The sequence below is a fragment of the Dendronephthya gigantea genome, unplaced genomic scaffold (assembly GCF_004324835.1).
Source record: "Dendronephthya gigantea isolate DGI-Jeju-01 unplaced genomic scaffold, DenGig_1.0 000080F, whole genome shotgun sequence".
Lineage (NCBI taxonomy): Eukaryota > Metazoa > Cnidaria > Anthozoa > Malacalcyonacea > Nephtheidae > Dendronephthya > Dendronephthya gigantea.
In genome coordinates, this window is record NW_021163090.1 from 1,021,064 (window position 1) to 1,035,449 (window position 14,386).

Here is a 14,386-nt window from a genome sequence, read left to right on the forward strand (position 1 = left end):
AGCTCTTCGTTTGTATAACTATAGAACAACCGCTGCAAGTTGATGTACAAATCGTGGTCTCAGATGTGTACAACTTGGACGATAGTGCCATGGTAACTCATTCCGACACACTTCATATGAATACCTAATCATTCTATTTATCCCAAAGCTTGTGTAAAAGCTGTGGTCCTATTGACTAAGAGCAGGCAAGAGCTGTGCTCCTATTGACAAGCTTAAGAGCTTTCTGGACACTTTTTCCCGAAAAGGCATAAGATAAAAGATCTTTGGGTCTACTACAAATAACACCGTTTAAACATTTCTTTACAGGAATTAGAGACGCTGTTGTATATCAGACAGACTTGGCATGACTATAGGTTATCGTGGAATGCCACAGACTTAATGAAAATTAAACTTCGCGAACATTTTTTGGATAAACTTTGGCTGCCTGACATTCGATTTAGAAATATGAAGGACGTGAAGCATTTTAAGGACTTTGGTAGCATTAATATGAACCTTTACTCCGATGGAAGAGTTTACTTTAGTCAATTGTAAGATTTATGACCATGCGCTATAGTTTGTTCATCCGCTCAGTCTTTTTGAGTGGTGAATCAGGATGTGCATGTTTGAAACATTAATAATGATGTTGAATCTATAGAAATGGTCCTTCCACAAAGATTAAGGAAAAAATTGTTCTTCTTTTCCCAGGGCTCTTGTCAAAGTTAGTTGCCCGATGGATCTGCACAATTTTCCAATGGATAAGCAGACTTGTTATCTCAACCTATCCTCGTGTGAGTATTCAGGACCTTTCAGTCAGGGGATTGCATATAGACATAGTCTTATATATATAAATCGGATGTAGACACATTGAAAAATTATTCGTGTAATTCGTTGACGATTCGTTTCAGATGCTTATGGGAAATCCCTGCTAAAATTTTCACTGTCAAAAAGTAAAACAATCGTGAAACCACTCCATCTTCCACAATTCAACTTAGTTGAAACCCGACGACTTTCTCAGGAGGACGAAGGTGCATAACTAGCCGTGGCTAAGAGTTTGCATTTAGCATGTAAGATTGACTTTCTTCACGGACTTTTAATTGTGTTTCTTTTTGACAGATCTCGTTGGAAAAGTGTCGATTTCCCTGACTTTTCAACGACAAATGGGCTACTATATCCTTCAAGTTTACATACCCACAATTTTCCTTGTCCTCTTGTCATGGTTAGCGTTCTTAATGGAGGCTACAGACATCGCAAATCGTTTAGCGCTCGAAGTGACAATGATTCTGTCCATAGTATTCCTACTCGGTAGCAGCAACAGTTCTCTCCCTCATTTATCCTATGCCAAAGCTTCTGACTTATTCATCATCACATCCTTTGGATTCATTTTTATGGCATTGTTGCAGACGATGCTCACTTTTCATTTGGTCACGAAGAAGCCGTTCTTCAAATCCTTCACCAGTTGCAATGCTTTAGTAAGTCCTATATTATTAATTTCTGCAAAAGAAACGCCAGACAATTTTATTTGCCAATACAGCTGCTAATCACCCTGAACTATCTTGTAGTTTTTACAATCATGTTTGAACTAAATTCTAGGCAAGATTGAAGAAATATTTTGTGGTGCTCTTTCCTGGTTTTAAATGGAAAAGAAAAGACGAAAGAGAGCAGGTGGAAAATAAGGAAGATGAGCGCACAGGTTATCTGGAAGACGTAGACGACGATGTCGTGTTTCAATCGTGTTCAACGAGTGAGAAGGAAGTCACAAAATTCTGGTTTGATAAGATGTGTCTTGTTGCTTTTCCCACATTTTACATTATTTTCAACGTCTCCTATTGGTCTTATTACGCGTAGAAACTCATTACATTGCGTGGAATTAATATAATTTCAACATCTATCTCGTGAAAACATAGCGAGTAGTCTTCTTCTGGATTGCCTTTGTTCACTTGCAATTGCTTTAATTGCGCTAATGCAATCGTAATTTAGCAGAAAGGTTCCTAAAATGATGTAGAAAGGCCATTGCTCCACGCCCACGGTAATCAAACCTGCTCTGAGCTCGCGTTGTACTCGGAATATAAAAGTTCACACAAATGCATGTACACATAGGATTGAAAATTATAATAAATTTAATGATATATTGAGAAAAAATTATCAATTCCTACTGGTTTATATTAATTTTCACACTGTTCACATTTAATCCCCCAATTCACCGCCTTCATTTTTCACGCTTTCACTGAACTCTGAATTAATGTCCTTCATCAATTCTTGATTGCTCATTACGTGTAAACACGTCCTTGCCATGGATTTGGCAGCTATCAGGGTAAAGCGGTGTGCTTCTTTCGTACCTGCTTCCACCTGAAACTCAGGGGTGTGGGTGATTTTATCAGCAACATAATATCTCGGATGTATTGCTGGTTTGAATTGGGAGACATTGCCCATATCTGTGGAGCCACCATGTTTTGCTGCTTGCTCATGGAGAGGCAAGTATGGAACACCTAATTCCGCTGCATTGCGCTGGTAAATATCAGCAAGTACGGAGTTTGTGATAAGATTTTTGTAAGGCAGTTTGGTCCAGGCAATTTCTACTTCACAACCTGCAAGATAAATCACAATTTTAACTGCTTTTTGTTCAAAGGATATTAAATGGATTTTGGGTTTGAAGAAAGTGTTGTAATGAATAAGCCCACCTGTGGCTTGTGCTGCAGCTTCAAATATTGCATGGGTTTTTTCCTTCAAAACTTTGAGCTCTGGCATTGTTGGTGCACGAACCCCGCACTGAAGTCTCGACCTTGCTGGAATGATGTTGAAGGCAGTTCCACCTTCAGCAATTATACAATGAGCTCGCCATGATGGTTTCATATGTTGCCGCATCATGCTGATACCATTGTAAGCCGTAACTGCAGCGTCTAGTGCATTCACCCCTCCCCACGGTCCACCAGAGGCATGGGCTTCATGGCCCTTGTAAACAACTGACACAGAGCAACAGGCAATATATGTTGGAAAGGCAGCATCATAAGGATTTGGGTGAGCCATCATAATGAAATCAACCTCATTAAAACAACCATTGTTGATCATTTTTATTTTACCACCACCTCCCTCCTCCGCAGGTGTCCCATACACGATAACTCGACCAAGACCCAAAGAAGGTGAACCTTTTAATGCTGCTTGAATGCCTAGATTATAAACCAAATGATATTTAGACATGAGGCCTTTAGTAATAATTAGTGATATTTGGAGCAATTTTTTGGAGCAAGTCTTCTTCCTATAAGCATAGTTCCTCATTTTAACCATTTCTAGTCTTGGGAAAATTTCCACCTTTGCTCCTCCCTGAGAGGAACTGAATTAGCAGCCAATGTGTAACACAAACCTAATCCAGCTGCAACACCAGCTTCAGCAATGAGATTATGTCCGCATGCATGTCCGATACCAGGCAATGCATCATACTCGCAAATAATGCCCACGGTCAATCCTTTGCCAGCACCGTTGTTATCCGGATCATACACCGCACGAAAAGCAGTTGGCAGTGTAAATTGTGGTGTCACATCAAAACCTTTCTCCTTCAAAGTTTCAGTCAATAATTTATGAGCAAATTCCTCTTGATATGAAAGTTCAGGCTTATTCCATATTTTCAGACTTAATTGATGTAAATCAGCTGAACTTTCATCAATGCAATCATCAGATATTTTGGATAATCTTTCAACTTTATCCATGTTGTTCTCGGTCAGGGAACAGGTAATGTCAGTGGGTAATAAATAGAGTTATTGTTCTCAATGGACACGTCTAAAGAAAGAAGGAAAATTTGACATAGGAGGTTGCCCTTTGAAGTGGAAAATATGAAGATGAAGAGGAGTGTTGTGCAAATACAATTTGTTTTTTTTTCCATAAACTGGCAATAATAAAAGCATTGTGTTCTTAAATGGGTTAATGTATTGCCGAAGTAGAGTGGGATAGATTTTGAATCAAGCACCGGGAATACATGGACAAATTGACAGAGAAATTTTTAAGGAAGAAGAAAACCATTGCGAAGTGGTAGCTTGAAAAGTTCATCCCAAAATGGCGAAATTTAGTGGTGTTCTACAATTGACTGATCTAGACGACTTTATAACACCCTCACAAGAATGCGTCAAGCCCGTAAAGATTGAGAAAAGAGAAGGAGGGGTTGCCAAAATCAAGGTCGAAGATGATGGCAGTTATTATCAACTAAATGCCGGCAGTAAAACGAAATTAGAGAAAGCAAAAATCACGTTAAATGATTGCCTTGCATGCAGCGGTTGCATTACTTCGGCAGAGAGTGTACTAATCACACAACAAAGCCAAGATGAGTTGTATAAAATCATCGAAGAGAATGCCCAGCTAGCCGAAACTGAACAAAAGTTAATCGTTGTTAGCGTCTCACCTCAATCTAGAGCGTCCATTGCAGCCAACTTCAACCTGGGCATTAAAGAGACAGCTCTAAAACTTACAAGATTTTTCAAAGATTTAGGAGTGCATTATGTTTTCGATACAACTTTTGCACGGAATTTCAGTTTGCTTGAAATTCAGAAGGAATTTGTTGAAAGATATCGTAATAACCCGAATCCAACCAAAAATGTTCCTCTGCTAACCTCGGCGTGCCCTGGTTGGATCTGCTACGCCGAGAAAACCCATGGGCAGTTTATATTGCCGTTCATAAGTACCACCAAGTCACCACAACAGGTCATGGGGAGTCTGGTGAAAGAGTATCTGGGAAGCAGAGTTGGGAAATCACCAGATAAAGTGTACCATGTGACGGTCATGCCTTGCTATGATAAGAAGTTAGAAGCCTCCAGAGAAGATTTTTACAATGATATATACCACACTCGTGATGTAGACTGTGTGATAACCTCCCTTGAGGTTGAGCAAATGTTCGAAGAAAAGGCGATCGACTTCCCAAGCTTAGCTCCACTTCAACTGGATGAAATGATTGAAACCGGAAATGATTCTGAAATGACCAATCACAGAGGTGGTGGATCTGGGGGTTACCTTGAGCATGTTTTCTGTTATGCTGCACAGGCACTGTTTGGGAAAAAAGTTGAAGATCTTACATACAAGACAATGAGAAATAAGGACTTTCAAGAAGTTGTGCTCGAACATGAAGATAAACCTGTCCTGAAGTTTGCTCTTGCTTATGGCTTTCGTAATATTCAAAACCTAGTGCAGAAACTAAAACGGAACAAGTGCCCCTATCATTTTGTTGAGGTCATGGCTTGTCCGTCAGGGTGCGTTAATGGAGGAGGTCAGATCAGACCTTCTCCAGAGGAGTCATCAAAAGAGTTAATAGAAAAAGTTGCCAAACTTTATAATTCTCTGAAGTCATCTTTACCAGAGAACGATAAAAATGTCCAAGAAGTATACGAGAAATGGCTCGGTGGTCAAAACTCAGAAAGATGTAAGGAGGTGTTGCATACAAGTTACCATGCTGTGGAGAAAAATGTCACTGCTCTAGGAATTAAATGGTAGTTTGAAGGTTTATTAATTAAAAGTCAATCACACAAATACAAGGAAATTAGCTGAGCTGAAATTGTCGAATAAAAACAGGACTTCATCATTTACATAGTTATTTAAAACACAATGTTGAATGAAAATGTAAAAATATAATTTGTATAAATGCTGTGGACAAAATCTCCCAAAATGTTTTCAACACCATTAAGTTCTTGATATATGTTCCTAATGCACCTTTAGACATGCAATTAAAGAATCAATTTAATAAAGGACTTTCTAGTTTTTTTGCGTATGTGACCATAGCCTAAAGTATAAAATCTATCATTTTTGAACGCATAAATTAATCAATTCACACAAATAAATAATAAAAAAATGTTTAAGATTTCTGTTCAAATTCTTCAACTACTGATTTTAAAAGCTGAGTGTCTGCCAAAACATCAATTGATGTCATCGCCATTGACTTGCCAGCTATTAACACCTTTGGCTGGGCTTCAGGTTTGCTAGCGGCATCTTTGAATTCATGCGTGTGGATCACTGCTGGGGAATTGATTGTGAATGCAGGATGTATGGCTGGCTTAACAAGGGATACGTTTCCCATGTCTGTTGAACCAAGCAATGCGTTTTCTGCCTCTCCTTCTGGGAGAAATTTCACTCCTAAACTTTCAGCATATTTCTGGTACAACTTGGCTAAAACTTGGTTATGTTTCATAGCAGCATAATTTACATTGTTCTTCCCATATCCATGACACTCAACTTCAACAGTGCAACCTATAATAAATTAAATTACACATTCCATAATATGTTCTGTACAATAATCCTAATAACGGGAAGTGATCAAGTTGTTCAAGGAGGCACCATATGTTTAATTTCCAGAATTGAATACAAGACTGGGAAAATTACCTGTAGCACTTGCAGCACCTTCCCAGCATCCTTTTGCTTTCGCCATTAAATCGACAAGCTCCTCGTTGTCTGGGGCTCGGAAATAGTATTTCAAGACGGATGTATCTGGTATGATGTTTGGTTTTACCCCACCATCTTTGAACACACCATGGACACGCCATGTTGGCTTCATCTGCTGTCGTAACATGCTGAGAGATGTGTAGCAGGCCACGCCGGCATCTAAAGCATTCACACCCTCCCAAGGAAACGCCGCTGCATGGGCGGCATGACCATGGTAACTGATACGCATATGCTGACAAGCTAGAACCAAGGGAGTGGCTGAATCAAAGGCAGTCGGATGTACCATCATACAAAAGTCAACATCATCAAAGCATCCTTCATCTATCATAAAAATCTTCCCTCCGCCACCCTCTTCTGCAGGTGTCCCAAACACAACAAGACTGCCAAGAGTGTTGTTGGAAGCTTCAATGGCTGCTTTTATTCCTGAAGAAAACACACACAAAAACAATAGAAAACTACATATACACAACTGTTGGTTTAAGGCGCTGTTACGCTATGCAATTTTCCTTGCAACTTGCAACTATAGTTTTGAGTGATGTTAATTAGTAAGGAGGGTTCCAAAATTCTTAGAAACATTAGCGGATTATAAGAAATGTTCGTATTTGTCAACTTCAGATGCTTCAGGAGTAGAATTGCATTGGAAGTTGCAAGGAAAGTTACATAGTGTAACAGCGCCTTTAACAACAACTAAAACTAAAATTGTCAGTCACCATTGTTGAATTTGTGGCAATTAAAGTGGCATAATTACTACCACATGATTACTTAATTTCCTTCGATTTTTATTCTTACCTAAAGCGGCAGCAATACCAGCTTCTGCGATGAGATTATGACCACATGCATGATCTATCTCTGGTAACGCATCGTATTCGCAGATTATACCAACACGGGGCCTTTTCATATCACCATTGTACTCAGCTCTGAACGCGGTTTCCAGACCGGCAACTTTAGGAGTCACTTCGAATCCTCTCTCTTTTAAAAACGTTGTTAAAAGATTGTGCGCGAATACTTCCTCGAAATTTTGCTGAGGATGTTTCCATATTTCCTGGCTTATATTGTTGAGTTCAGCTGAAGTATCTTCGATTGTTTTACAAGCGACTCCACGAAGCTTTGAAACATCGGCCATTTCGTTTTGTAATTGCTGCGTGTGTCCCGCGTGGCGATAATATTACTCCTGTATACACCAATATACCTTGGAGACCCCCTATATATCCCTATGTGCCTGCAGTATATTAGTGTACATAGGACATGGATTATTACCCGCGTGGCCAAACGTCGCGCGAGAAAATGTAAATAAGGTCAACTTGATAAACCAACATTAGAAAATATTAGACAACCACCAAAGAATGGCTGACTCGACCACGGGCGAGTCCGCCGGAAAATGGCGTATTCGACCATGGTCGAGTCCGCCAGAAAATGGCGTATTCGACCATAATCGAGTCCGCCAGAAAACGACTAATTCGACCATGGTCGAGTTCGCCGGAAAACGACTAATTCGACCATGGTCGAGTTCGCCGGAAAACGACTAACTCGACCATGGTCGAGTTCGCCGGAAAACGACTAACTCGACCATGGTCGAGTTCGCCGGAAAACGACTAATTCGACCATGGTCGAGTTCGCCGGAAAACGATTAACTCGACCATGGTCGAGTTCGCCGGAAAACGACTAACTCGACCATGGTCGAGTTCGCCGGAAAACGACTAATTCGACCATGGTCGAGTTCGCCGGAAAACGATTAACTCGACCATGGTCGAGTTCGCCGGAAAACGACTAACTCGACCATGGTCGAGTTCGCCGGAAAACGACTAACTCGACCATGGTCGAGTTCGCCGGAAAACGACTAACTCGACCATGGTCGAGTTCGCCGGAAAACGACTAACTCGACCATGGTCGAGTTCGCCGGGGGGCGACTAGCTCGACCATGGTCGAGTTCGCCGGAAAACGACTAACTCGACCATGGTCGAGTTCGCCGGGGGGCGACTAGCTCGACCATGGTCGAGTTCGCCGGAAAACGACTAATTCGACCATGGTCGAGTTCGCCGGAAAACGACTAACTCGACCATGGTCGAGTTCGCCGGAAAACGACTAACTCGACCATGGTCGAGTTCGCCGGAAAACGACTAACTCGACCATGGTCGAGTTCGCCGGAAAACGACTAACTCGACCATGGTCGAGTTCGCCGGAAAACGACTAACTCGACCATGGTCGAGTTCGCCGGAAAACGACTAACTCGACCATGGTCGAGTTCGCCGGAAAACGACTAACTCGACCATGGTCGAGTTCGCCGGAAAACGACTAACTCGACCATGGTCGAGTTCGCCGGAAAACGACTAACTCGACCATGGTCGAGTTCGCCGGAAAATGACGAATTCGACCATGGTCGTAATCGCCGGAAAACGAGTAATTCGACCATGGCCGAGTCCGTTTGTGGTCGAGAATGTGCTCGACCATGGCTGAATATACCGTCTTCAAAGTTTACCTATCAAGGCCTGTGGCGTACAAGTCCTCCGGCCATTTTATGCGGACAACACCACGTTCTTCACAGGAGGAATAGTGGGCTCATGGTATTGCAAAACAACGTGCAATGGAGAAATTTGGTGCAATACAAATGCGGAACGTTTTGTAAGATACCAAAAATAGATTCTCAAAACCGTAAATCACGGTATAAAAGGAAGGGAAACAGTACAGCATACTTTCAAGGAGTTTCCACGTTTGTCAAGCGGATTTTTAAATACTTATATGGCAGTTCGCGCTCAGTTTGAGAACAATAACGAAGTTGGAGTCTTTTCAAAGTTGACCAATTCCTACTGCTTAGTTGGTATTGGCGCGTCCCAGAGTTTTTATAGGTATGTGAGATGTTAGATTATTGTTAGAAATGTCTGTCTTCTGAAAAGCGAACAAAACTCCATGTTGCAATTATTAAATGTACAGATTTCCCTTTCCAGGAAAGTTTCTCTTGTTCACCACGTGATCAAGATAATTTCTTGGTGGGATTTGATGTGAATATTTTAATGGGTAAATTTTTTTTTTTAGTGTATTTGAAGGGGAATTGGCCGATGTAATACCAGTGATACGCTCATCAATTGCTGGTTGCAGAATTATTGGTAGATTAACTATTGGTAAGTTATTGATTAACCTTTAGGTCGAAACCCCTTTAGTTCTATAAAATTTGCAAAAATACCAGAAATAATTGAATAAAATGTTGAGATGTCATAATTGACTTATTGCAAACCTTACAGGTAATCGACATGGTTTACTAGTCCCCAACACAACGACAGATCAGGTTATTTTGAATTTTGCTTCAACAATTGGCTAGAATTTTTTTTTTATTATTTTATCTGACGAAGGTGAAGATAACACATCTTATTCTAATTCAGGAGCTGCAGCACATTCGTAATTCATTGCCAGACAGTGTGAAAATACAGAGGGTGGAGGAACGTCTGTCTGCTCTGGGAAACGTTGTCGCTTGTAATGATTATGTTGCTCTTGTGCATCCTGACTTGGATAGAGTAAGTTAATTTGTTGTTGTATTTTATTACTTCAGTAGAGAGAAATATTTTTAGTAATTTAGAGTTCAAGAGGTTAATGATCTGAACCAACTTTTACGGTTTGTGGAAGAAAACATTAACCATAAATATGAGAAGTGCAATATATTTTCATAAGAAACCATCTCGGATTGTGTTGTTATCACTAAGATTCATCTATTTTAATCAACAGGAAACAGAAGAGATTTTAGCTGATGTTCTAAAAGTTGAAGTATTTCGTCAAACCGTTGCTGGCAATGTCTTAACAGGCAGTTACTGTGCTATCACCAACCAAGGTGGCCTGGTATGTCTTGCTATTTCAGTCATTTGAAAAGTCCTTTATGATCCTAACTCTTCAGTAGAATGGGTTGTTTTGCCATTGAACCACTAGTAGGCTGTGGTTGTAGACTAATCGAATGTTAAATTATCAAGGTTCATCCCCATACGCCAGTTGAAGATCAAGATGAACTGTCATCCTTATTACAAGTTCCTCTTGTGGTACTGTATTGTGATATACCATCTTTTCTGTGTTCATTTATTCACAAGATGTTTTGCAATGACTTTCAACTTTCCATGTACAGGCAGGCACTGTGAATCGTGGAAGTGAAGTGATTGGGGCTGGCATGGTTGTTAATGACTGGTGTGCATTCTGCGGGCTCGATACAACCAGCACTGAACTATCTGTTATTGAAAGTGTATTCAAACTTGGTGATGCACAGCCATCAAGCATTGCAACAACAATGAGAGATTCATTAATTGAGAGGTATATATATTTGTACATCTTTTCTATATATGCAAGCTATTAATTAAGCATGCAACTCCAAGAACTCTTATTTTCATCTCGTATATATTGATTTTAAAACAGTGCAGAAGCAGACAATTTGAGCATGTTGTTTAATTGTGATTGAACATTGTTGATGTCTGTGATGAATAATATCCTTTTCTATTGTAGCATGAATTGAAGATTAAGTTGGATGGATGAGTGTATCTGGTGGTGGCATTCCAATCATAATATGTCCAGGTATTCTAACATTTATTGGAATACATTCAAAATTTCATAAATCTTGTAAAAAGATTGGTTGAAATGAAATTTCACTCACTGCCTAGTGTCAAATACACATTGTAACTTGTATAATATATGACGGCATGGAATATATGGATACTATTGGTCCGAAAATAAATTAAAATGAATCTCTCAGTATTTTTAATTTACTTCTAGTTCTATAATTTTCACAGTTTCTTGATATAGCGGATGCAAATTGTCAACTAACATATTTGAAATATATTAACTATTTCAACTGACAGTGTCTAGAATGTTATTTTTTAAATTAGATATAAATATTTTGTAGTCTGTAGATATATTTATACAGTTTCAGGTATATTTGTAATCCCATCTAGATATGTTTTCCACACACCCATCGTAATTCGGAATCTGTTTCAATATTCTGTATGTCGCTCACAGATCTCCATGCGCATTGGCAAGCATATGCCCTACTACCTAGATAAAACAAATTGATCTTTATAAATGAATTGAATTGAATGACCATTACTAGAATTTAGAAGTAATTCATTGGGAATATACAAGGTAGTAATTTGTTGGGGTATAAAGGCCTATTCTGAACAGCAATATTTTGCATCTCAGCCAACAAAATTAATAAGAAACTGAGAATTTAATCAAGTGAGTGGAATTGTTAACTAAGACGTAAAAAATCACTTTGCTTTTTATCTCACCTCTTTTTTGTATTAGATTAACTTTTAACTTGCTAAAGTCTGGGATATTATTACGGAAGAATAAATAATCACAAGATGAATGCCATTGATAGTTGTCAAATGCAACCACTTCAAAATCACATGAAGTGCAACGTAGCTGGTTACATGTCCTACGAAGCAAAACATAAACTGTAAAATTCAACAGTTTTGATAGCAAAGGGCTGGGCTAAGCACTATGTACCTTTGAACAGATGCACTGGAAATTCCACTTGCATGTCGACTTCCTCCAAGATAAACTGGATAACATTTTCTTGATTTGTTTGAAGTTTGAGAGTTTTGATCATTTTTGCTCTTCTGAGATGAATGTGGCTATAATTATTAAATTCAAGAAATTATGGTACAATTGGTAAAATTAGTATTTTGTCTTCTTTGAAGACCATACATATATTATTATGGGTTCATTTTTCTATTTTACCTTGTACACTGGTCCATCATCTGTACATATATCGTCAATCATAGCATTTAGGTCAGATTGATCCTTCCTTTTTACATTCGGACCTATTGACCTACCAGACAGTGATAATAAGCTTATGAAGGTGATAGATCTGCAATGACCAACTGTAATATATTTCTTTTCAGGACATAAATTTTAAAACCATCCCGTTAGGAATTGTCGATTTCTCCCTGTGATTCCCTGTTATAGGAAGCTGATTGAGGCAACCTCTAATAATATGGGCGACCTATATCTCAGGCAGGGTGTCCCCTGATGCCCCCCTGTACCAAACCCTTATTCGGTGCAAGGGGGGGGGGACAAGGGGGGGAATTTTGTATTGACACAAAATAGCTTTTATAGACCATAGTGATCACATCCAAATAAATTTTAATACTTTTAGGTAAACGTATGTTCTATAATTCATATACACTCGAAACATATTTACTATTCCAACCTGCTTTGCTCTGCACTAGCGCTTGTTTTCTTACTCGTAGTTTTTGCCGGGCCGGTATTTTTACAAAATTTCAATTCTGCTTCATCGAGAAGGTCATCTATATCTTTATCCATCTTTCAAGTTTTATCCACTGGCCTTAAACCGTCAAAAACTACAAATGATTGCAACGAAACGCCTCTGGCTGTTGTCAAGCATCTGGTAATAAGTTTATGTCCAGTATACACCAATAGTAAAATCGCACTTGTTTTTAGCTGGCATATATACATCAATAGCCATAATTCATCATAGATACCCATCATAACATATCAATATACATCCTTACACGCAACTAGGCATTGCTAGACATCATTGCATATCACTGGACATCATATACATCAATGGACATCATTATACATCACTGGACATCGCTGGACATCATTATACATCACTAGACATCATTATACATCACTGGACATCGTTATACATCACTGGACATCATTATACATCACTAGACATCATTATACATCACTAGACATCGCTGGACATCATTATACATCACTGGACATCACTAAGCATCAATAGACATCATTATACATCACTAGACATCATTATACATCACTGGACATCATTATACATCACTGGACATCATTATACATCACTGGACACATCATTATACATCACTGGACATCATTATACATCACTGGACATCATTATACATCACTAGACATCACTATACATCACTAGACATCATTATACATCACTAGACATCACTGGACATCATTATACATCACTAGACATCTTTATACATCACTAGACATCACCAAGCATCAATAGACATCATTATACATCACTAGACATCGCTGGACATCATTATACATCACTGGACATCACTAAGCATCAATAGACATCATTATACATCACTAGAAATCGCTGGACATCGTTATACATCACTGGACATCATTATACATCACTAGACATCATTATACATCACTGAACATCATTATACATCACTGGACATCATTATACATCACTGGACATCATTATACATCACTAGACATCATTATACATCACTAGACATCATTATACATCACTAGACATCACCAAGCATCAATAGACATCATTATACATCACTAGACATCGCTGGACATCATTATACATCACTGGACATCATTATACATCACTGGACATCATTATACATCACTAGACATCACTATACATCACTAGACATCATTATACATCACTAGACATCATTGGACATCATTATACATCATTGGACATCATTATACATCACTAGACATCACCAAGCATCAATAGACATCATTATACATCACTAGACATCGCTGGACATCGTTATACATCACTGGACATCGCTGGACATCATCATACATCACTAGACATCATTATACATCACTAGACATCATTATACATCACTGGATATCACTAAGCATCAATAGACACCATTATACATCACTAGACATCGCTGGACATCATTATACATCACTGGACATCATTATACATCACTAGACATCACTATACATCACTAGACATCATTATACATCACTAGACATCACTGGACATCATTATACATCACTAGACATCACCAAGCATCAATAAACATCATTATACATCACTCAACATCAATAGACATCATTATACATCACTAAACATCATTATACATCACTGGACATCACTAGACATCATTATACATCACTGGACATCACCAAGCATCAATAGACATCATTATACATCACTAGACATCGCTGGACATCATTATACATCACTGGACATCACTAAGCATCAATAGACATCATTATACATCACTAGACATCATTATACATC

At 38.9% G+C, this 14,386-nt stretch overlaps 5 protein-coding genes across 5 annotated transcripts; 2 read left to right on the forward strand and 3 right to left on the reverse strand.

Annotated features, from left to right (window-relative positions):
- Window positions 1–2,163: 2,163 nt before the first annotated feature.
- LOC114532609 (peptidase M20 domain-containing protein 2-like) lies at window positions 2,164–3,715 on the reverse strand. The gene is made up of 4 exons (XM_028554151.1): window positions 3,338–3,715; window positions 2,658–3,143; window positions 2,316–2,564; window positions 2,164–2,210 (listed from the first exon to the last, which is right to left on the reverse strand). Exons 1-4 carry the CDS (start codon window positions 3,678–3,680, stop codon window positions 2,164–2,166), a joined length of 1,125 nt encoding a protein of 374 aa, XP_028409952.1. The 5' UTR covers window positions 3,681–3,715.
- A 308-nt stretch (window positions 3,716–4,023) lies between these two features.
- LOC114532782 (cytosolic iron-sulfur assembly component 3-like) lies at window positions 4,024–5,485 on the forward strand. The gene has a single exon (XM_028554370.1). It carries the CDS (start codon window positions 4,024–4,026, stop codon window positions 5,446–5,448), a length of 1,425 nt encoding a protein of 474 aa, XP_028410171.1. The 3' UTR covers window positions 5,449–5,485.
- A 92-nt stretch (window positions 5,486–5,577) lies between these two features.
- LOC114532783 (peptidase M20 domain-containing protein 2-like) lies at window positions 5,578–7,513 on the reverse strand. Its single transcript, XM_028554371.1, has 3 exons — window positions 7,180–7,513; window positions 6,331–6,813; window positions 5,578–6,198 (listed from the first exon to the last, which is right to left on the reverse strand). Exons 1-3 carry the CDS (start codon window positions 7,511–7,513, stop codon window positions 5,807–5,809), a joined length of 1,209 nt encoding a protein of 402 aa, XP_028410172.1. The 3' UTR covers window positions 5,578–5,806.
- A 1,510-nt stretch (window positions 7,514–9,023) lies between these two features.
- Window positions 9,024–11,112, forward strand: LOC114532777 (eukaryotic translation initiation factor 6-like). Its single transcript, XM_028554363.1, has 8 exons — window positions 9,024–9,233; window positions 9,421–9,506; window positions 9,627–9,670; window positions 9,765–9,896; window positions 10,105–10,215; window positions 10,344–10,409; window positions 10,493–10,674; window positions 10,864–11,112. The coding sequence occupies exons 1-8, from the start codon at window positions 9,127–9,129 to the stop codon at window positions 10,871–10,873; spliced, it is 738 nt and encodes a 245-aa protein (XP_028410164.1). The 5' UTR covers window positions 9,024–9,126; the 3' UTR covers window positions 10,874–11,112.
- Window positions 11,113–11,169: 57 nt separating this feature from the next.
- On the reverse strand, window positions 11,170–12,759 carry LOC114532778 (protein C8orf37 homolog). The gene is made up of 5 exons (XM_028554364.1): window positions 12,569–12,759; window positions 12,097–12,187; window positions 11,863–11,990; window positions 11,643–11,791; window positions 11,170–11,409 (listed from the first exon to the last, which is right to left on the reverse strand). Exons 1-5 carry the CDS (start codon window positions 12,679–12,681, stop codon window positions 11,306–11,308), a joined length of 585 nt encoding a protein of 194 aa, XP_028410165.1. The 5' UTR covers window positions 12,682–12,759; the 3' UTR covers window positions 11,170–11,305.
- Window positions 12,760–14,386: the final 1,627 nt, after the last annotated feature.